At 45.4% G+C, this 23,323-nt stretch overlaps 1 protein-coding gene across 2 annotated transcripts in view; it reads right to left on the bottom strand.

Annotated features, from left to right (window-relative positions):
- Positions 1 to 231: 231 nt before the first annotated feature.
- Positions 232 to 23,323, bottom strand: part of TENM4 (teneurin transmembrane protein 4) — a 768,234-nt gene continuing 745,142 nt past the window's right edge. For both annotated transcript variants that reach the window (XM_034759079.1, XM_034759080.1), the window contains 4 exons: positions 21,461 to 21,757; positions 18,355 to 19,969; positions 11,521 to 11,663; positions 232 to 2,906 (listed from right to left, as the gene is read on the bottom strand). In XM_034759079.1, coding sequence (XP_034614970.1) covers positions 2,148 to 2,906; positions 11,521 to 11,663; positions 18,355 to 19,969; positions 21,461 to 21,757 — 2,814 coding nt within the window. In that variant the 3' untranslated portion in view covers positions 232 to 2,147. The remainder of the gene's footprint in view (positions 2,907 to 11,520; positions 11,664 to 18,354; positions 19,970 to 21,460; positions 21,758 to 23,323) is intronic.

The raw sequence follows: 23,323 nt of genomic DNA, 5'->3' as shown, positions 1-23,323 counted from the left end.
GGGGATTTCCTTCACTTCCATCTGGCAAAAGCATGAGAACAGCCAGGAGGGGGCCTTAAGGACAGAGTCAGACAAGTTCTGCATCCACAGGAAAGCTGTGATAGAACTGGGGCCACCACAATTTTCTCTATCCATGGAGTTTGTGCCCACTGAGTCCTTTCCACCCTTGTTGCTATCCTGTAACTGAGTAGACCCGGGGATACCGTCTTGGCAGAAGGCAGTGATGCTGGTGGTGCAGCGGAAGAGGGCGTGATTTTAGGGGACTACAGAATACCGTGCTCCAAGGGCCGGCTCTGAAACCTCTCTTGTTGTGATGTTTTGGCATGGCTCAGTCTGTCTCTGGTTAGAACCTGGAAGCAAAAACTGAAGATGAAAGAAGTTACAAATTTCAGAATGTGTAAGAGGTTCTGAGCTGCTCTCTGAAAGCTGGTGAAAGTTCAGGGGTGTGTGGGTGAGGGATAGCTCAGTGGTTTGAGCATTAGCCTACTAAACCCGGGGTTGGGAGTTCAATTCTTGAGGGGTCCACTTAGGCATCTGGGGCAAAATCACTAAGTAGTCCTGCTAGTGAAGGCAGGGGGCTGGACCTTTCAGGGTCCCTTCCAGCTCTATGAGATAGGCATGCTGACTCTTTCCGAGCCAGAGGTCTGGATGGCATCACACATGTGTTTCACTGACTGCAGCAATGTCCTGTATCAGCAGAGAATTTTCTCAGGAAGAAGCTCAGCTCAGTCTCCTTGTTCACGTGAATCACAAGGACTCTTGCACATACCATAGCACGGGCTTATGTGAGTACAAATTACATTAGCATGTCAAGCAACTTTGTCAGCAGTTTCTTGTAAACTATTTGGGCTCCTCTCTAGTGGGCATTTCTATTCAAATGCCTCCTTGTTGGCTGTTAACCCTCACTGGGCTACTCACATAATTCGAGCTCCTTCGTATCCCAGTGGGGCGGAAGGGGAAAGGAACAGTTAGAGGCTTGGGTCCAATATTTCCCCTGCTGCTGCTGCTTATTAAACCTTTTAAATTCCCTGCTGACAGAGTTCCAGAGAGGCATGTTTGCCATAGCCATAAATGATTTACCAACCTGGCACTGAAAACCAGTTTCCAGGCTAATAAAGACAGCCCCCAAAAGCAAGAATGCTGGAGTATGGATTTGCTGCACTCTTCAATGGTATGTGGGAGACTATCCTACTTTCAGACTCAAATTAGCTTCCTAAAAATGAAGTTACTTTATTGGACACAGCCCAGCGGACTGCTGAACACACAACCTGGTGTACTGAAATACTATGCATTTAATGGGGTTATGTCTACAACTTCGGTGCATTCAACCCATCGAGAGAACAGCTCTAGGCACGAGAGAGGATGTTTTCCAATAGAGTGGGAGCATTTTTCTTGGCCTTTACTGGCTTTTTAAACTAAAAACAGGATTTGTGCATGGACCAAAAAAACAAAAGAAAAAAAATCTACTATCATAATGAAAAAGACTGGGTTTTTTTTAATTCCAGTTCAGGAAGGAAGAGAATCATCTTGCAAGTTAATATATTCAGCTCCTTTTGCCACTATAATCTACTTCTGTGCAGCAGGAGCCCAAGAAACACTTTCTGTCCCAAGTGAAAGGTGAAAACTCCTTGTAAGTTCTCTTTTGAGGCACACGATTCAGACAGTCACTTTGAGAGATTCGGAATCATTGTCATCTTCCGTTTCCAGCGTGCCCAGCGTTTCTGAGCTGCTCTTCGGGTGGAAGGCTAGCTGTCCCTGTGCCAAATAAGAAAGGATTAGGATGAAACAAGTTAGCACAGACACCCATTTCTCACTTCACACCGAGTAACCCATGGATGTACGTTGACAACTCCCCATTTTAAATTCCTCACAAAAGGGAAAAAAGGACAAAAGAGAGTAAATTTCACTGTGATCACACTACGGCAAAATATACCTTCTGTTCATTGCAAAAAACATGTGAAGGCCAAATTTAAAATAAAAAAAAAAGTATGTTGCATGAGTTACAGTGCAACCATATTCTTTCTCTCCTTATTTTCCTCCCCCCGCCAGGTTCAGTTTAGAAAAAGGATTGAGTACAACACAGTCAGGTAAGTGGCCACAAAAGAGTAGCTGTCTTTGGCAAGAAGTCACCGCATTGACCCTCTCTGTCACCTTCTGCCCATTTCGCTCTGTCTCATAAAATGGATGTTGTTGGCGCTGTCTGAGAGTTCTGGGTATTGCTCCACTGAGATCACAAAGTAGCCGTCATAGCCCTGCACCCGGCCTGTGTTTAGCACTTGCTGCTTCTCCCCTTCTGTCCACGAGCGAATGCCCTCCTCCCCATCCCGCAGTCTCTGCTGCTCCCTGGCCCAGGCCTGGGCTATGGCACGTTGCCTGGCCAGCTCCAGCACGCGGGCTTTCTCCTCGTCCAAGGTGGTCCCGTAACGGGTGTTTAGACACAGTGCTCCATACTGGAGCTGGATGTCCGTGTAACGTCTAGTCCTTCCACTGAGTATTGTGTTGATCTGGGACACTGTAACGTTCACGCCGTTCTCCAGGGTTCTCCGCCCACCACTGAGGCCCAGTATGGACAAGTCGCTTTCTGATGGCCCTTGCTTAACGAAATAATGTGTGTCCACTCCCTCGATGGTGAAATGCAAGTTCTCCAGGTAGTGGGCGTTGTTCAGTATGGCTGCAATCCGGCGCCCGTCCTCATTGGCCAGACTGATGATGTCGGTGGCCACACGCCCATCCTTCATGGCAAACTTGACCCCTTTGCCAAAGACAGATCCTCCCGAGGCAAAGTTCTTGTTCTCCTTGACCGTCCGGCACCCAGCGATGCTGGAACTGTAGATCTGTTCAAAGCGCTCTAGGGTGACGAAGGCTTTCAGCTGTTTCTGCACTTCACACTGCACTCCCAAGATTGACTGGGAAGGGAGAGAAGGGGAGAGAGAGACGCAAATTAGAAAGAGATGCCGGGGGACTGAAAGGTATCGCTAGCACATTGGAGAGCAGAGAAATAACATGGTAGGATCCAATGAGAAGAGCCAAAGGATTCTGCTTCCTCTAGCTACTTCTTAGCGTTGGTCTGGAAAATAGTCTTTCTTTTTAATGAAACAACTGATTGAGATTCCTGTGCTTGCAGGCTATTCTCCCTAACTGCCATCATGCCAGGACTCTGAACTGAATGTAACATCATCCCTTTGACAGAGTGGACGCTGGGGTGGAGACGGACCCCAGCATGGAGAGGAGATTATGGTTTAGTGGTGACAGGGAGAGACAGTTGCATTCTACCCCACTCCTTCTGTGACCTTGGGAAAATTAATTGCTCATGCTTCAGTTTTCCTCATCTGTAAATCAGAAATGATTCATAGCTGATTACCGGGAATCTTCTAGTGATTAATATTTGTAAAATGCTTTAAGGAAAGGTGCTCAATAAGCTCAAAGTATTTAAATAGTAGCAGTTTCCTTCTGTTTTAACCTGGTTTTGATTCCACCCTGCACCGTCCTCCAAGGCTGCACATCACAGTGTGCTCCTCACTCTGGCCAAAACACTCTTTTCCAGAGCCCCTCAATGCCACTTGAAGCATTGGCCAAAGTGGATATTCAGGCCAAAGTGAGGTGCTAATACTCCCCTCCCCTCACTGATACAGTGCTCCCAGTCTTCCTGTGGGATCAGGTCCTTGGCTATTAGGACCCAATCTTGAAGCTCAATTTTTACAGAGGCAAAACTCCCATTGACATCAATGGGAGCTCTGCCTGAGTAAGGACTGAATAGGGACCACAGCCTGAGATCACCTGTAGACAGTTTTAATGCAAAGTGACTTTTGCTGTTAGCAATTAACGGAGCAAATGCCCTGAGTGATTCAACGGCTTATCATTCCTGCAAAATGTCTGTAGAAACATACTCATCCATTGACAGGAGTGCCGTCTTCTTTCCTACTCCTGTCCAGGAACAATTATCTGCTCAAATTTCACAAAAGCGAGACGATGCCGTAACAAAAGTCTCCTATCCCTGCCAAGAGCTTAATTCAATAAGGTAACGACAGCCAGCATTAAAAATAGGTTACAGAGGAAAGGAGGCCACCCTCACTTTTTTTTTAAAGTGAATTTAAGAGCTGTGAAAGTTGCTGGCTTAACAGCCCTGGAAGCTGAACACTCCTGTTTTCCTCAATATGCCTTAGCCCTTTCCTGGAGAGACCCTTTTTTCGGGGCGACAGAGGACAATTCAGACTCCATGATTAGTCTAACTTTGGCGTCTTGGCTGAGTCAATGTTAATTTACATGGGGCTGTTATGAGCACCTGTCACTGAGGCATGTGATCGAGCAGATGCCCTATTTTGCTGTTACATATTCGATTTATAATATTCTAGCAATGAGAGGCTGAATGGCTACAGGACCATCTAGTGAAGGATCTCAAAGCTTTTTACAACAATGAATGAGGTTAGCCTCATAATGCCCAAGAGGGTATATTAGCAGCCCCATTTTAGCCACGAAGAAAGCGAGGCACAGATGATTAAGTGACTGGCTAAATATGTCACTAGAAGTTTGTGGGAGGCCCTGTGAGGCTAAATTCTACCTTGACTATCCCCTGAGCGAGACACCTGAAAGCAGCGGGGTTGTAGGCGAACTCCATTAGGACACAATGAGACCAGTGATAAAGAGGCGCAAATCCAATCCTTTCTCCAACATGACCCAATATACGACTCTACAGATGTAAATGCTCTAAACTCCCAGAGGGCCTGATCCCGAGTGGGGTGGAACAGCTGAATCTCCTAGTGACTGACTGCTCTGGGATGAAAGGTGTTGGGTTAAAACAACAAAACCTCAGTCTCTGGGTGCTGCTCAGGAGGACTGACTAGAGACACATGCTGAGCCTGCTCCCACTGAAGTCAAAGGAGATTTTGCCACTGACATCAGCAGCATGAGCAGGTCCAGTAATGAGCAAATCCTACATGGCTTGAACGGGCCGTGAAAAATGTGGCTGGATAAGCTTGTCCTATCACTTTGGTCTGGAGGAACAGGTTCTCTGGGGAGGTTCTAGCCTGCCCTCCTTTTCTCAGGCTTGTCACAGAACAATAAAAGCTATGCCTGTGTCCTGAGCTATTTCAGTTGTCTCCCTGTCATGATTAGGGAGGGAAGAGGGGCAAGAATAGTAAATCCCACTGTTGTTAAACCCGTTTTGGGACTCAGAGCTAAACTGCATGGAGATTCTTGTAGGGTGGGACCTGGTTTTCCTGTTCTTCAATGTGTATCCCAGAATTCAAGATGATGAAGGGCTTGCTAGACCAGCCTTCCCCATGCAGGACTGGTCCCTTCCATTTATATGTAGTGCACTGTCTGGTCTAGTTCTCAACAGCCAGGTGATGGGCCTCCCTCACGAGACTACTGAGTAGTTTACTTCATTTCACTGAGAGGAAGGGTGCTGGTGTTCTGGATGTCCAGCCAAACCATGACCTTTATAGATGCAGCCCCACATGAGATTCCCCTTCACTGGCCTCGCCATTTAATTCTGGACAAACAATTCTGGGTTCCATATTGACAAGGTACTCGTGCCCTTCAGAATCAGGATGCCCTGGAGAATTTGCATAGCTGCATTTTTTCTCTTCTCCATTCCTCAGCTGTTCTGATTACCAGCTGGCGTAGTGCTGGGTTCCTTATTAATCAACCCCGAGGTTCTGCTGACACTGCAAGGCACAGCTGAAATGTAACTTTGCCCCATCCTGCCATAGCAGAGCAGGGCAGATATTCTCTGAATCAGGGAATACTCAGGCAGACGGCTAAGTTAAGGTACAGACAGACTAAATGTCTTTGTTTTTTATCACCAACGCAGGCCATTAAATACTAGATTTAAAATACGTGTTTAGCCTCCTTTGTGTTTTTAAAACACACGTCTTTTCCTTGACATAGTAATGCACAGCCTTTGTGAGGTTCATGACATGACATAATGTTCACTGATTCATATGGCCATCATCATTCAAAAATAAAAAACAAAACCCAAAACACATCTGGACATAATCGCTAGACTGAGGTTTAGTGGGAGTGCCCATGATATAACAGCAATAGCACTTAGCACCTTTCATCTAAAGATCACAGTGTACCACAGGACCTCAAACATCTTGCTCGTTTTGTCTGTCTAGCAAGCACCATCTCTTCCTTTAGCATTAGAAAGCACCTCACCGCAGGAGTAATTTCAATCAACAATAAGAAGGTGCAGAGAAATGAAGGGACTGCCTCAAGGTCCCACAGTGAGTTGGTGGCAGAGCCAGGAATACAAACCAGGTCTCCTGACTCCCTGTTCTGTGCCCTACCACTGGACACTGCTTGGAGCTATAATCATTCTAGCCAAGGAGTAAACTGAGGGGTTGCCTCTGAGCAACACAAGGCACTTGTGCTGGCTCGCAGAGGAGCTTGGCTGTGGTGCTGCTCTACCATTCCCAACTTTCGCTACCCAGGGACACAAGTTTGCAAACTGAGGTCTTCCACATGGCAGCGCAATGCATTATCACTCATCATCATTAAAAACGACTCGGTTAGCTTGAAAGTGAGTCCTATAATATGGGAGGACTTTGAAAACTGCTTAATTTTAAGATCTGATGACCTTGAGTGTATCCCTTTAATAACAGAGTGTATTTGGGAAAAATCATCTTCATATATATATATATATATATATATATATATATATATATATATATATACACCTCAGCCTGTATGCTACACTGTGAAAAGGGGGGAATGCAAACAGATTATGCAGAGTTCAAAGAGACAGCATATCCCTGCCTTTGAAATGCTCAATCATTTCTGTTTCATCTGACAACCCATTTTAATGAACTAGCAAGGAAGAGAAACATAAAATTACCATCTGAGCTGAAGATGGCATGGAGCAGAATTCTCTAAAAACGCTGTAGCTTTTGGCAACTGTAACTCAGAGGTACAGTGTAAAAAACAGCATTAAAGCAGGAGGAAGTTGTGGTGGGATTTATTGGTTATTTTATTTTAATATTTGTCACTATACACAACTGACATCTCTATTCTGGGTTTGTTTTTCCTTCCGATCTTTTTTAATCAGATGCCCTTAGGTGACATTTTACTTTATCTAGTAATGACCCATTGGAGACTGATCTTCGTTGTTTGTTTGCTGCTGTACAGAGCTCAAGAGAATAGTACATTACAGCTAGCTTGGAATAGCCGCTTGTATTTTGTCTGCAGTTCTTGAGGATTTAAAATACCACAGCTAGCTTCTACCATCTCTTGTTTTTAAATAGTGCCTTTCACTGTGATACCTAAAGCTTTCATTTCCCATCATAAATAGCCAAGATGTGAAAGAAATTTGAACCCGTTTCCTCGTTTCTCCTTGTACCAATATACCATGGGTGTATATTTCCCTTATTAAAATATGGGCTTATTGTTGACTTGCTGAGTCTAGGCTCTGACTAAGGAAACTATATGGAGTGACAGTAGCATTGTAGACTCAGGTAGGTATACTATGGGAGCTCAAGAACTGGGGAGAGGCACTGAGACCTCAGTTTGTGCCTAGTACCCCAAGTAAAACATCTTTGCATTAGTTACACCAGAGACTTGCCTCCTCTATGCCCCCTGACACCACTGGAAAGGGGTGAAAGTGGCCACTGGGTAAGTAAAGGAGCTTACTTTGGCTTTATTACGCAAAATGATCCAGACACAGGGTAGCAACTGAGTCTGCTTTGTACTATGACTGCAACTGTAGTGATCCACAGAAAGAGAGGAGTGTCAATAAAAAAGGTATACAATAAAGTGGCGTAATCTGTTTAGTTTATCTAAGAGAAGATCTAGAGGTGACTCCCTCATGGTCTCCAAGTACCTACATGGGATAGAGATTTCTGATAGTAGAAAATTCATCTACCAGAGAAAGGCAAAATGAAATCCAATGGTTGACAGGTGACTCTAGAAAAATTCAGATTAGAAAGAAGGCACAAATTTTACCAGTGAGGGTACTTAGCCACTGGAACAACTTATTTAGGGACCTGGTGGATTCTCCATCACTGGCAATATTTAAGTCAGGACTGCATGTCTTTCTGAAAGATATGCTATAGGTCAAACGAAAGTTACGGGCCCAATGCAGGGACTCTTGAGATGGTTGGCCTACGCTACGCAAGAGGTCAGAGGAGATGATCTATCATTTGTGTTTCATCTTACAACCCATTTTAAGGACCTAGCAAGGAAGAGAAACAGAAAATTACCATCTGAGTTGAAGATGGCAGAGAGCAGAGCTATGGTTCTTTCTTATCTTAAAAATCTACTGATCTGATTTTTGAAGGTGCTTGTTTTGATAATTTCAAAATGTTTCTTTACAACTTTGACCTTTAATTTTTTTAACCTGTTTTTTTTTTAGTATAAAGTAATCAAAATAACCAAGAAAAAATAAATAATGAAAGAAATTACCTAGAAGAGTTTCAAAACTTTTTTTTTTTCAGTTTTTTTTTTTTCCGGAATTGGGAGAGTTGTCACACTTGACCCTTTATCATGAACAGGCTTGGTTTTGACACATTGGCATTTTCCAAGAAAAAACACGTTTTGTCAGAAAATTCCTGACCAGGTCTATGATTTAGTTGCCGAGCTTTAGGCCTTTAAGTTTAAGTCATTCAATCCAATTAAAACAGACTTAGTGCTTGGAATCTCCCATCGCCGTGGGCGAGGGAAGCATTATGATCCCCACTTTGTAGATGGAAGAAACTGTTGCACGAAAGGTCAACTTCTACCCGGTCGTGGTAGGCACAGAGCACTCACTTGGGGTGGAACTGGTGTGGCTTCAGTGTGGAGGAGGGGCAGAGACAGGATGCAGTGAGTTTGTTCAGGGACTGTGCACCTGCACTGCAGAGCCCAGCTCCATTTGGCCACATGGAGGAGGATGGAGCAGTGGCAGGCCCGGTCCGGAGATCTGTCACTATGTCGACCCCCTCGGCCTCCCCCATTTCCTCGAGGCAGAAGTGTTAGGGCCATAGGGGCTGCAGTAGGCTCGGTGGGATCTGAGAGCACTGCAGCACCACCATACAGAGATTCCCAGCATCCAGCCTGGGCTCTGGGGAGAGGATTTCCCCCCACATGACACTGCACAGAACCCAGAGCTCCTTAATCCCAGTCCTGTGCATGAACTCCAAGGCCGTTTCTGTTTTTAACCCCCGACAGAGAAAAATAAGGTGGTTCTTGTTGGGGAAAAAAGGGTTGGCCCCGTTTTAAAGCCGACAGGATGGGCAGAATGCACTCCTGATGGCTCAGATTTGGCTGGCCGGAAGAGCCAAGCCTTGTGGGTGTGTGGAGGATCCTCACCTGGGGAAGTTACTTTAGAATACACAGCAGCCTACTTCATTCCACGGCCAAAACAATACAGATAGCCTCTGCCTCCGACAGTGTGCTGAGGAAAGCCAACAGCTGGGCTGGGCTACCCTTCCCCTGCAACCAACACTACAGCCAACAAGCCCCAGGTATCAGAGCCCCAGTGCTCATGAGACCGAGAGCAGTATAGTTAATGAAATGATGACTGATTCCAGCCCCTGGCCCCCCGCAGACAGAGCTGTACGAGCGCCCGCAATTACTCGGTAATTCAACAAGACGAAAGGGAAAAAGAAGCAAAATTGGATTCAGGTGCTGCAGCTCTGCAATATGCCAGAGGTCACGAAGCATCCCCTGCTGGCCAATAACATTGAACTTGTTCAACAAACAATTTAGTGACAGCCTCACAGTCACAGGCAAAAAGTGCAGCACAAGAGAGTATTGGATTTTAAATGTCACTCTGGAGCTGCAGGGGGATAACTAAGCTAAGCTGAACCTAGTGCAGGGTTTATGGCATGCTGGATATTTCCGAGCTGGGGGATGCTCAAACTCAGCATTAGGTCTCCAACCTCCCATCCCTGCAAGGCAAGTACAGCCCAACATTATGGAAGGAGATTCTGGGATCCTGTTATGTGCTCCGAAGATAAAATGCAGTGTCTGTGAAGGGTTACTTGCCTGGTTCTTCTCTATTATTCACCCTTCTCCGAGAAGGGAACTGATTCTGATCTGTTAGGCCATTACAGTGATGTGAATCAGAAGTCGCTCCACTGGCGGCGTGGAGTAACTCAGAATTTACATTGGTGTAACTCAGGGAAGTATCTGGCCCACTGAGATCTGGAATCCAAGGAGTCAGAGAAGGGGAAGATCTGTTACACCATCTAGTTGATACCATTGGAACTAATGCAGCGTTGTCTGCAACAGTATATTTTCCCGTGCCTTGCCAGGACTAGTTTTAAATGAGCCCAGTGATGGGACGTCCACCACACACCTTGGAAGGCCATTGCACCGTTTAACAAGTCTAACTTGCTGGAAGTTTGTCCTATCCATTGGAGAGTGCTGGCTCTGAGTTTGTGCTGGGCTATTCCTAGCAGGAAGAGAGCAGTAGGCAAGACACTTGGGTTTTAAGTGACTTTTGTTTTCAAGGTGCTAATCCCATTTTGTGCATGCAGTATCGGCCACCAAAAATGAACTACAAGCATCCTGATTTAGGCCTGAATTAGTGTAGAGTGATTTGGGACAAAATCAAGCCAAGTAAAATTTAAGCTGTCAGGAATAGCTTTCTTATGGAGAGATCTTTTACACTGTGGAGTAATCTCCTAAGGGAAGTAATGGGAGTTCTTTTGCTTTTAAAACCAAACTGGACAAAGCACTAGAAAATATATTGTAGAAAACAATTCTGTCTTGGGGCATGGGTGGATGATCCAACAGGTGTTTTCTATCAGCTCTGATTCCTTGGTTTAGGGAGCTAGCATGTGATCTGTGGTAACATCACATGTTTTTTAAGAAAGAAAAACAGTACAGATTAGTTTTGTTCAGCAATCACCAACAAGTATCACAGACTCCAAAGAGAGACTGCAGAGCTAGAATTGATATGCAAACTAGACACAATCAACTCCGGTTTGAATAAGGACTGGGAATGGCTGAGCCATTACAGACATTGACTCTATCTCCCCTTGTAAGTACTCTCACACCTATTATCAAACTGTCTGTACTGGCCTAGCTTGATTATCACTTCAAAAGTTTTTTTTTTTTTTTTTTTTTCTCTTAATTAATTGGCCTCTCAGAGTTGGTAAGACAACTCCCACCTGTTTATGCTCTCTGTATGTGTGTATATATATCTCCTCAATATATGTTCCATTCTATATGCATCCGAAGAAGTGGGCTGTAGTCCACGAAAGCTTATGCTCTAATAAATTTGTTAGTCTCTAAGGTGCCACAAGTACTCCTGTTCTTCTTTTTGCGGATACAGACTAACACGGCTGTAACTCTGAAAAGTATCACAGAAAGGACCCCGGCTGATAAAACCTTCAGATGGGATTATTTAGTCACATTTCATTACTGAAGTGGGGAGGGACAGCAGCTACTCACAGGCTGACTTTCACTCAGGTCCCTTGAGCATCTGCAATAGCAGATTGATTTTAATTTCTACAGTGAATACTGCACCTGGATCCCATGGTGACAAGTGCCATGCCGGTGCCTAAAATAGACAGACTACATAGTCACATTGCTCACCTTGCTATTGTCCCACTCTTGGGTTTTCATCTGCGTGTGGATAAGCTCATATGATGGCTCCATTGCATCTGTATCTGGCTTGGGATATCCAGGGATAACATTGTGTAGTTGGAAACCAAAGGTTAGCAGCCAGCTGTTGACATCTGGGATGTGAGAGAAGCATAAGTAGGATTTTATTGTTATTTTTACTGCAGTAGAGCCTAAAAGTCCCAGCCACTGACCAGGACCCCATTGTGCGAGGCGCTGTACAAACCCAGGACAAGACGACAGCCCTGGCCCCAAAGAGCTTACTACATTTCATGCATATGAGTAACACCATCAGAAATGATTATTTAAAGTATCACATTCCAAAACTATGGAGGATGAAGGAAATTACCAGAAAACCAAACAGCATCCAGGCCAAGTCCTCCACTTTTCCACACAGCTGAAATATACATTTTGTTAAAAATGTTAAAGGCCAAAGCAATCTTTCTGGCTCCAAAACTTCTCAGAGTTTGTAAGGCATCATGTCCAAGAATGGTGCTACGCAGAGCAAAAAGCACAGGAACAAGAATATAATAACAAAGGTCGAGCTGCCTAAGGATTCAGATGCTCTAGGTGGCTTTGAAAAATCTCAGCTTTAATGTTGGTCACCCGGAAGCGTCCCAAGTGGTTTATAGGCTATGGGATAAATTGAGGTGCTCGTGAGCCAGGACATAGAGGTAGGGAGTAGCAGGGCAGAAGTACTGGGCACTTGGGGCAGGGTCTGAGCGGAGGCTCATGATATACCTCTTAAAGATGTATCCACTGCTTGTGTAGGTAAAAGCCACATTTTAATTTAGCATAGGTAGGTTCCTATAGTAACTTTATTTTTTCAGTATTGTTTAAAAACAGCCTCCACATGATCATTCCATTTGCACACATTGGGTCTGCCACAGTCAAACTGACCTGCCCTTACATCGTGAGCAGCGCCATGTATATGATGGTCAAACTCAGTGAAGTACCGTTCAGGAATCTCTTTTATTCTGTACTATGATAGAGGGGGAATGTTGGAACCAGAAGGGAAGTGATATGAAGCCCGTTGCTTCGGAAGCTGAAAATTATACTGGAGAACATGCTACTAGATGAACCACAGGGAACAGTCCTACTTGGGCAGGAAGACGGACTCAATACCCTGGTAAGTCTTTTCAGGCTCTAACATCTTCGATTCCAAGGCTAACAGGAAAGACAGCCGAGTGAGTAGCTAGCTGGAGAAAATAATAACTCACTTGGCTAGCTCCTGGATCTGCCTGGCAGCAGCATATAAAAGACTTCCCTATTTATCTACTTCAGAGCATATGATGATTCTAACCTCGCTTATCTCTGTCGACTCCAGAAGGAAGGAAGGAAAAACGGACACTACTATAATCACCAATAACCTACCCGTCATTTATCCAGCCTCTGAATACCATCCTTTGCTGGGAAAAGCTGAGGGGATGAGGGTCAAAGTTTAATTAACTATCAGCTCCCAAGGGGTTTAGGACTTCCATATTGTAATTAGCATCGTGTTGGTGATTCATTCATTTCAAGCTCCAGTGTATCAACAAGAGGTTTGCTGTTCATTTCATCAAATTGAGTTGACACTAGTGGGACATTCTGGATGAGGGGATTTGTTCAAAAAACATGGCTTTTTCCCCGCATGAGTTTAAATGTGTGTTTTTGAAGAGACCGTTGGAAAAGCATTAGGGATGGAAATGACAAATAATGTGCTTCCAGATGATTGGAGAATCAAAAGTCAAACAAACACACTATCTATTGCTTGTTTTCTTGCAATCCAAAATGTTGAGTTTGGGCGTGGGTCCAGAAAGCCCTTGCATTGATCCGTGTGGAAAGAGGGATTGCTGTAATAAAAACACTTCTCTCACCCCACAGACTGTTTTAGAAGTGTCTTTGGAAGGAAGGGGAGGTGTGTGCTTGGGGGGGGGGGAGGGGGGCGGAATAAAGCTTTGTTTGATTATTTTTTTCTTTGGTGATGAGGCATCTCTGTTTCCAAATCCTCCTAGTGTGAAATGAACAGCTTTGATATGCATATTCTGGACCAGGTGGCCAGGAGAACAAAGTAAATCTATATAGGGCAGAAGTTATTCACCAAACATGTTCAAAACAGTGTCAAAAGGGGCACAGAGGGGGTTGCTGAACAGCAGGAAAATATGTAACGTCTGAAAAGATTCGATCCAGTCTTTGTTGGTTGCTTCTCACAAATCTGACTTTGAAAACATCTGTAAACAGGATTTTCTCTTTTTGTGGGTGGGTGGAGAGAGTCAGTTGGAAGGAACAGGAAAAAATAAGTAGGTGGAAGGAGAGGTTAAGAGAATGGGGGGAAATATTAATTTGCCAATGGCAATGACACCTTTTTTTCTTTTTGAAAGAAAAGTACATTTCGCATCACAGTTTTTTTCAGCAACAGTAGCCCTGCCAACACATTTCACAGCACATTCATTTGAGGGCACTGAAAGAGACTGCTTAATGCAGACATGTGTAATGGAAATGTCAGTTCAATCCATCAGGCTTCCCGATGTTGGCAGCAAAGCTCTGCGTCACGAAGTGTACGATTGCTAAAATATTCATGTTGAACAATGGGCCTCTCAGAATGTAAATACCTGCTTCGCCCACTCTCCCTGCCGCACGCTCCCAATTCCTACACACGAGCTTGGAAATCATTTACTGGGAGACTGAGGCTGGTCTACTCTGAAAATAGTGTAGCTACGTCTCTCCGGGATGTGAGAAATCCATAACCCTGAGAGATGCAGCTATGCTGCCCGAACCCACGGTATAGACAGCACTATAGCTAACTACTGCCTTCCAGGCAGATGAATTAACTACAGTGACAGGGGGAATCCCTCCCATCACTGTCGTGAGTGTCTACACTGAAGTACTATAGTGGCGCAGCTGTAGCATTTTAAGTGTAGACACAGCCTGAGGCTTGTATCATTGGTCTGTGGGTGTGCACCTGTATGGCCTCAGTGAGCCAGAGCATGCGAAGGGGTGAGGAAGGATGCTGCCCCCCCCCCCAGTATATTGGCAGGTGTGAGTGCAATGGCTAAAGAATCCCCATCATATGCGATGTGCAGCGTAGAAACCTGGGAACATCAATGAGAGCTCTGTACATGGACAGATGTGCAGGGTTGGACCCACTAATAGTCAGAATCCTTTCGGTGCTGTCAGACATCGCAGAGGACACAAACAAGGCTCTGACATCCCTGTCCATCATGCTGTTTGCGGAGCGGCTCCCTGGTTGTGTTTCATGACTTAACTTTTTTATGAGGCCAGGTTGTTGGACTATTGTTCAGCCCCCCCACTCTGGAGGACCAGCAAGCTGCTTTTTTTCGGTCAGCTCCCTAACTAGGGTTGCCAACTTTCTAATCGCACAAAACCAAACACCCCTGCCCTGCCTCTTCCCCAAGGCCCTGCCCCTGTCCCACCCCTTCTCCGAGGCCCTGCCCCAGCTCGCTCCATTCCCCCGCCCTCCGGCGCTGGCTGTCCTCCCCCTCACTCACTTTCACCAGGCAGGGGCAGGGGAGTATGGGCTTTGGCTGGGGGTGTGAGCCAGAAATGAAGGGTTTACGGTGTAGGAGAGGGCTCCAGGCTGGGGCAGGGAGTTAGGGTGTGTGTGTGGGGGGGGGGCGAGGACTCCAGCTAGGGGTGCAGCCTCTGGGGTGGGGTCGGGGATGAAGGGTTTGGGGTACAGGAGTGGGTTCCAGGATGGGGCAGGAGGTTGGAGTGTGTGTGGGGGGTGCAGGTTTTGGCTGAGGGTGTGGATTCTCAGGTGGAGATGGGGATGAGGGATTTGGGGTGAAGGAGGGGGCTCCAGGCAGGGGCAGGGAGTTGGGGTGCAGGGGGGTGGGTGAGGGCTCTGCCTGGGGGTGTGGGCTCTGGGGTGGGGCTGGGAATGAGGAGTTTGGGGTGCAGGAGGGGGCTGGGGTAGGGGGTTGGTGTGTTGGGGGTAGGGGCTGGCTCCGGGAGGGAGTTTGGGTGCGGGCTGGGGCAGGGGGTTGAGGTGTGGGAGGAGGTTTGGGGTGCTGGGTCCTGACAGCATTTCCCACGGCTCACAGGAAGCGGCCGCCAGGTCCCTGCAGCCCCTAGACATGTGGGCAGCCAGGGAGGCTCCGTGTGCTGCATGTGCCTGCAGGCGCCAGCCCCGCAGCTCCCATTGGTCGTAGTTCCTGGCCAATGGGAGCAGTGGAGCTGATCCTTGGGGCAGGGACAACGGGCAGAGTCTTCCTGGTCACCCATGCGTCTAGGGACCTGGCAGCTACTTTCAGGAGCAGTGTGGAGCTAGGCAGGGCCGGCTCCAGGCACCAGCTTGGCAAGCAGGTGCTTGGGGCGGCCACTCCGGAGAGGGGCGGCAGGTCCAGCTATTTGGTGGCAATTCAGCGGACGGTCCCTCACTCCCGCTCGGAGCGAAGGACATCCCGCCGAATTGCCGCTGCAGATCGTGATCGCGGCTTTTTTTGGTTTTTTTGGCTGCTTGGGGCGGCCAAAACCCTGGAGCCGGCCCTGGAGCTAGGGCAGGCAGGAAGCCTGCCTTAGCCCCGGGACCCCCGCTGCGCTGCCGACTGGACTTTTAACGGCCCGACCTGAGTCGCCAGGGTCGCTTTTTGACCAGGTACGCTGGTGGAAAACCAGTCACCTGGCAACCCTATCCCTACCCTTTGACCTGTCTGGCTTTGGTGGCCCTAAAAGGAATTAAAACTCCCACTGGCATTGCTCTTAGGATCACTGGAACACACAAACGTTCCCATCACATCAAGATCCAGTTCCTCAGGAAAGGCCATTCACGCAGGACTTTTTATCTTCAAACAACTTTGCAGGCCTTGTCTACATACAAAAGTTCTACTGCTTTAACTATAGTAATATAAAGGAATACATCCCATCTAGTGTGAGTGCACTTGTACCGGTACAGAAGTGCTTATGCAAGTATATCTAGTCCTGTTTGGGGAGGGGAATAAATAATAGAGTATAAAGCATCTTTATACCAGTATAATTGTGTCCACACTAGGCCTTGTATTGGTATAACAGCATCAGGAAGAAATCACACCCATAACCAACATAGTTATACTGGGATAACAATGTGTAGATCACTTGTACAAAAACCTTAACTAATCATCTTCACTGCAGCAAACTGACACTGGGCTCATGCTCAAAACTGGCAATGGTCACTTATGCACTTGTGACAGGTTTAAGGTCTCATGTGGATGAAAATTGGAAGCTTCATGCCATGGACACACCTTTGCTGCTCTAAAAGGTACTGAAACATGAGAGCTTAAAATCTTGGCATTAACATTGATGCTAACTCTCATGATTTTTTCATGAGTCTTGGAATATGTGGTGGTGTTCTTAAAGCCCCAACCCCTGGAGTCAGGTGATTGCTTGAAAAGCTCAGCTTTCATTTAAAAACAACAACCATAAGCTTCTAGCCCTCATGGTTGTGGGGAAAAGCTTGAAGACATGTATCCTAAAGGCTCTAAAAAGAATCTAGAATTTTCTATTTTTAAAATCTCACGATTTTAAATTCACTGATGATTTTAAAGGTTGGACTCCTGATTTTTGAATGCTGGGGTAGCCAATACTGTTACTGTATACAGAAAAGCAGATTTAGGTCTTTTTAGAGGTTTTTAAAATTAATTATAATTTGCCTCTCCCTAAGAGTTGTATACAGTTGACTCATGGTAACTGAGTCACCTTTTTTTTTTATAGACAAGAAGATACAGAAAAGAGTCCTGATACAATATTTTAAAATCCTTTAAAACAGCTTTCCTGTCAAATATGTGGCACATGCAGAATACACAACAGTGTGGTTGTTAAAAAGGTTTTGTCTGTGCTCATTTGGAATGGCCTACACAAACACACACACACAGAATATATATTAGAGAAGTAAGCTCGTTAATTCCATCTGATGAAATCATATGATCATTAGCTCTGAGTGACTCAGGTCTCCTAGAATCTTTCCTGCTGAAATAAATTCACTTTGGGGAGCCATTCTTCTCACTTTTAAACACCTGCTTAGTGGATCTATTCTGCTTATTGACATTAAGAAAGTCCTTAATCTTTCCATATTTAGATATGAAATTTAAGACACACAATACTTGTTTTTGCTGGCTTTTAACAGGCAATTGTTTACTCTGTGGGGTGGATTAACTGTATTGCTATTTTAAGGGTCTCTATAATGCCTTGCTATGATAAAAGGTTTAGGTTGCTGTTGCCATTTTGCTGAAACAAGCCTGTATGCAGCTTATAAACGCAAGCAAGTCTCTACCGCAAAACTGTGTTAACAAAAGTTATCCATATACAAATGAGAGGGGTTATCGAGACGTTGATCAGAAACTAAGCTGGCATTGTTTGAGGAAATGAACAATCGGAAACAAAATAAAGGGAAACATAAAAAGAGCAGGAAGGAAGAAAAAAAGAAAACCTGTTGGGTAGATTAGCAGTTCTTGGCTTAAATTTTTCATGAGTACTGTGTATGCAGCCAGCGATCCAGCTGTGGAAGGGTTAAAGGTGACCTGCAAAAGAAAAAATATATTGGGCTTGTGCCCTCTTTTGTTTATTTATGTGCAAAGAAGAACAGAAAAGTTTGGTGTGTGTTTCTGTTTTTTTAAATTCTGTTTGTTGATTTACATTAGAAATTCAGGCCGGTTTCTAGTCTGGAAGACTCTATTGCATTTTCTTTTCCTTTCTAAAGAGAAATTCAGTCCCTGTCTAGGCTGGAAGACCCTACAATGGATGGATCGTTGAAGGAGAAGAAACCTATCTACCACCTGAGCAAAAACCAGCTTGTGTATACACTAATTAAAAACGAACCAAGAGAAGTCTTACCTGTCATGTAACATTTGATATCCTGAGCGTTGCTAATAGGGTTGTTGTTTTTGAACATATAAAGGTTGAAAGGCATTATGTTGTTGCTGCTCAGATGTTTCCACATATCATGATCTGGGCTTGTCCATCGCCCAGCTAACACATCATAGTCTCGCCGCCCCATGTGGATGAGCTTAGTGAGGGGGTCGTACAGACCTCCATGGTATCCGATGATGACCTGGAAATTGGGATTGGTGTCCATGTAGATCTCCCCGTATGCTGTGTACAGTATCTGCTTGATCATTAAGCCCGTCCCGCTGAAGACTGCCAGAGGGGTCCCGATGTTATCACAGGCTATGTAGAACTCATCTCCGCTGCTGAGCTCCATTGCAAAGAGGTGGCCTTGGAGATCATAGTAGAGGGAGGTGATCTCGGAACTGGAATGGTTGTACAAATGGGTGACCTTAGTGGGGTTGGTCAGGTCTGCATAGAAGAACTGTAAATGGTGGCCATGGGCAGTTTTGCTAGAAACTCTTCTTCCGAGGCCATCATAGCGATATTTCACGCTCCAGCCGCTCGCTTTATTGTACGTTTTAATGAGCAGGCCTGCTGAGTTGTACTCAAAAATGTCATTCCCCCTTTGTCTCAGGAAGCCATCTTCGTCCATTTTGTACTGCACATCCCCCAATCTCGTAATCCTGTCCCTGAGGTCATACCTTAGTGGGGTGAGACGGGCACTGTTCCCAGGACTCAACAAATGGAGGTTTCCATTGAGGTCATAACTGTAACGCCAGAGCGGTTTGTCATTGATAGACACTGTCTGCAATTGGCCATCAGCATCGTACTCATAAGAGTATCTCGTTGTGTTTGCATACGGTCCGACCTTCAGTTCCTTCTTCACCACTCTCCCCATGTTGTCATACTGCACAGTCATCCAGTACATGAGCGACCTGAATATTTCATACTGGACCTCCTTCATCCTGCCATAGGCGTCAAAGTGCTTAGTGTGAGTCATGACAGCGGTGGTGATAATCTGATTGATGTCGTAGTAGATGACCCCAAATTTACCAAACTGCTCCGTTTTGCCTGACACATCATCGTATCTGTAGAGATCGATGGGTAACGGTGTCTCGTTGATCACTGCTTGCATGCTGGTCACTCTGAAGCTGTTATCATAATTGTAGTCAAAGCGTGCGTTCACCATGCCTTCCTCGGTGAAGCGGAAAATCTGACGGTCAATGAGTGGGCCTATCTGCCTGTATCTGATAGTACAGGTGAACCCTTCATTTTGCAGGTTTATTGTCTTCAACATGCCAGCAGTTTCATCGTAGGTGAAGCCAATCTTAGTGGTGTCATAGAGCATTTCAGCTAGCTTGGACAGCTTGCCATACTTGTAGAGGACACGCCTCCCTGTCCCCAAGTAGAAGGTGTGAAGGAGCTGCCCTTCCTCAGTGAAATCCTGAAGGACGGAGGCATTGCCCTCTGGAGGCCGGTAGATGTTCCTGTAGTATCCGATGGACCGGATGGTTTCTAAGGTCTGCCGGGCGACATTAGGCATGGTGACGGATGACAATCGATCATTCTTATCAAACTCAAAGATGTACTGTCTCTGGCTGTGGAGGAGTAGCACCATGGACTAGAATTGGAGGGGAAAATGAATGAATTATTTTCTTAGTTTTAAGGCATGATCATTCTAAATTTTTCAGAGAGGAAACTATTTCAGGACATGGGTTGTCTAGCCTCCACCTCACAGTGCATACGTGGCCAGCATAATTTAAGTGACCTGCAGATCTCACAGAGGGACTAATATGTGGCCAATTGCCATCTGGACACTTTACTTGGTTGATCCTCTCCTTTCCCCTCCCCTCTGTCCCTGTTTTATACTGTTCAGCATCAGCTCTTCGTGATGGGATTTCTACCTTATTTGGTGTCTGTACAATACCCAGCACTTAAGACACTGGGGGTGGGCACCAGGAGAAATAATAATTATAACAATAACCTTAAGTAGCGAGAGGTACACACACAGCGAGAGACTCACTTCAGTGTGAGCAGATGTGGTCAGAAGAGAATGAGGAAGGGTAACAGGTACTGGTGTAAGGTTTGGACTAAAGGCACAGAACCAGGGACCCCTTGTTAGGATTGATTCAAAAATACCCCAGCCAACTCTCCCAAGTTCACTTCTCCATTTGCCACCATGGGGCAAACAGCTTGACAAAACCAAACAGGCAACCCCTGTCTGTCTGCCGACAAAAGAAACTCATCTGCTACTAGCCACTTATCGCAAATTTCTTAACCCAGTTCCCTAACTCACTTGCACGTAATGCACATACCGGAATACAGTTTGATGCTTTATCCTCATTTATTATTTATATCATTGTAGAGCCCAAATGCAGGACCTCACTGTCCTAGGTGCTGTACAAACACATAGGCAGATACAATTCCTGCCCTAAAGAGCTCACAGATGGATTAAAAGGAGGATGGATGATATTATGGTTAAATCTCCTACTGATCCCTGCAGCAAAGAGAAAGGCATTTCCCACCACCAAAGAGCATTATATAACCGGCTAGGTGGATTGGTCTCTCTCCTTCCCCACCTGCCCCTGCCACACTTACTTCCTATGGATCTTTGCAGAAGGCAGGATGCTAGACTTTATGGACTGTTGGTTCTACATTGTGTGGAACACCCAAAATAAGTCCCTACCGTACTCTTATCTTATCAGCACTCATGGTATCTGTAACTTGACTAGAATGGAATTTATCTTTACTGGAAGCATTTTATTACATCCAGCTCAGCAAAGGACTATTGCATCTAAATAATCAAAGCTTTGGAGGGTCAAAACACACACAGAGTGGGGTGGGGTTGGGCGGATAATATTGCCCTTTGGGGATACTCGGTGCTAACTTTAGCTGTCATCTGGGCTTAGTTTCTACAGTTATATGCACCTTAAAATAGGTAGATTACATAGATCTGTGTATTAGACTCTAAGGGTCAGATCCTCCATTGGTGTAAATCATTGTCACACCACTGAAGTCAAAGAAGTGAAGTCAATTTATGCCAGCTGAGAATCTATCCCTAAGTTAGCAAACACAGTGAGTAGCCATCAGTAAGCGACAAGAGGGCATATACCTTCTCTAAGTAAGTGTAGCTCCATGATTTTCCATCAGCAAAGATCCTGGATATAATTCTGCCAGCCTGATCGTATTCCATCCTTTCTGACATAGTTCCCCTCTGGATCCCTGCAATGTGTCCCCCTGGGGAATAAGTCACATTAACTCCATTCAACCTGCTGCTAGGAGACCAGAGGCTAGGTCTGCCTGCTTGGTCATACAGGATCCGTAGAGTGAACTTGCGATGGTCATCGTAGATTTTTTCTGTTCGTGTCACACGATCAAAGTCGAGGGACAGCAGGTTTCTGTTGTGAACCTAGAGGGCAGACGAAGAAAGAGAATTAGAAAGGCACAAATGGTTTTATGTGGCAAATTATAGCTCCTCCCCCACCAAACACTCCTTTGGATCAATCCCAGTACTACACAGACCTATGCATTAATTGTCTTAGGGCGAGATTTTCAAAAATATTCACTGTTGGCCTAACTCTGCTTCCACTCAAGTCAACTGGAGTTGTAACTAGTGACTTCAGTGGGTGCATAGTTAGGACAGTGTTGGATGTACCGCAAAACCATCACACATCCTTTGCTCACAAGGGGCCTAGAACTACTGCAGCAGAGATGACGTCAGTCTGCATGAAGTTATGCTGATACAACTTTGTTAGGGAAGCTTGCAAGGTGCTTGCCTGAACTGTGCTGGAGTCATCCAAGTCCCTTGCTTTCATGGATGTCAGAGTTCACACATTTAAAAAAGGACATGGTATTGAGTCATTGTGGTTGCAAACGCTGCAAGGAACAGTGTGGACGATTCATCAGGTACAACTCGTCTCTGGAGTCAGTCCTGAATCAACTGGTGGTACAGGCTTTCCTATGAAATGTAATATGGAGGCCCTGATCATCTGTAGTCATTAAAGACCTCATGACCCTATTGCCAACAAGAGTGGGGATTGTTAACCCCAATGTTCTGGCCAATCCCACCATGGGTAATTATATTCCCGGTGCTTCAATTCCCTTTGCACTTTCAGTTGAAGGCCAGATCATATATATTTCAAAGGTAAAAGGAGAAATGTATTTTTGTTCAGAGACTGTATCCCAAAGAACTACAGATAATAACAGATAATACACTACTGTTTAGCTATGTGTGTCTACGAATTTATAAAGCCACATTACTGTTGTATCTAAGCATTGTGCAAAACCAAAAAATACGCACATTGAGAGCTGGATGGTAGGGACAATTTTCCATCCTACTCTGGATAAAATCAGGACTCCTAAATTGAATGAGATGTAGTTCTCAGCCCTGACCTAAGTTTGATCTGGGACTGTTACTTTTCAGTACACTTCTGAATTCCCTGTGGTTCTGTTTTTGGGAGGGAATACAGAGTTAAATAGCTAACAGTAGAGGGAAGAGAAATTATTTTGTCTAGGCAAAAGGAGACAAGATACAGTTTGTCAATCAAAATTTGAAATGCAGGAGTGAGAACTACAGGAAGGCTGTTCCAAACAGCGAGAGAGCGCACAAGCAGGAACAATACTGCATGGCATTAAGCAGAGAAGGCCAGTGCCAGAGAGGACAGAGGAGAAAGAAACCAGAACTATGAAGCAGGCTGGAAATAAGTCTATGGATGGTTCTTAGAAGCAGAAGGGCAGTTTTAAAGTGGATCGTGAAATGCACAGGGTAGAGAAGAGTTGACTGAAGAAGGAAATGATGTAATGGTGCTTTTGTGTGAGAAGGTGGGGGGTGTTCTGCACATGATGGAGTGTGGAGAACTGGGACTCAGGGAGGGCAAAGGAGAGACTCTCAGTAGCTGAGGTGAGAGAAAGTAAAAGGCATGGATGTAGGGTTACCATACGTCCGGATTTTCCCGGACATGTCCGGCTTTTGGGG

Source organism: Trachemys scripta, chromosome 1 (assembly GCF_013100865.1).
Source record: "Trachemys scripta elegans isolate TJP31775 chromosome 1, CAS_Tse_1.0, whole genome shotgun sequence".
NCBI lineage: Eukaryota > Metazoa > Chordata > Testudines > Emydidae > Trachemys > Trachemys scripta.
This window is presented reverse-complemented; position numbering and strand designations above follow the sequence as displayed.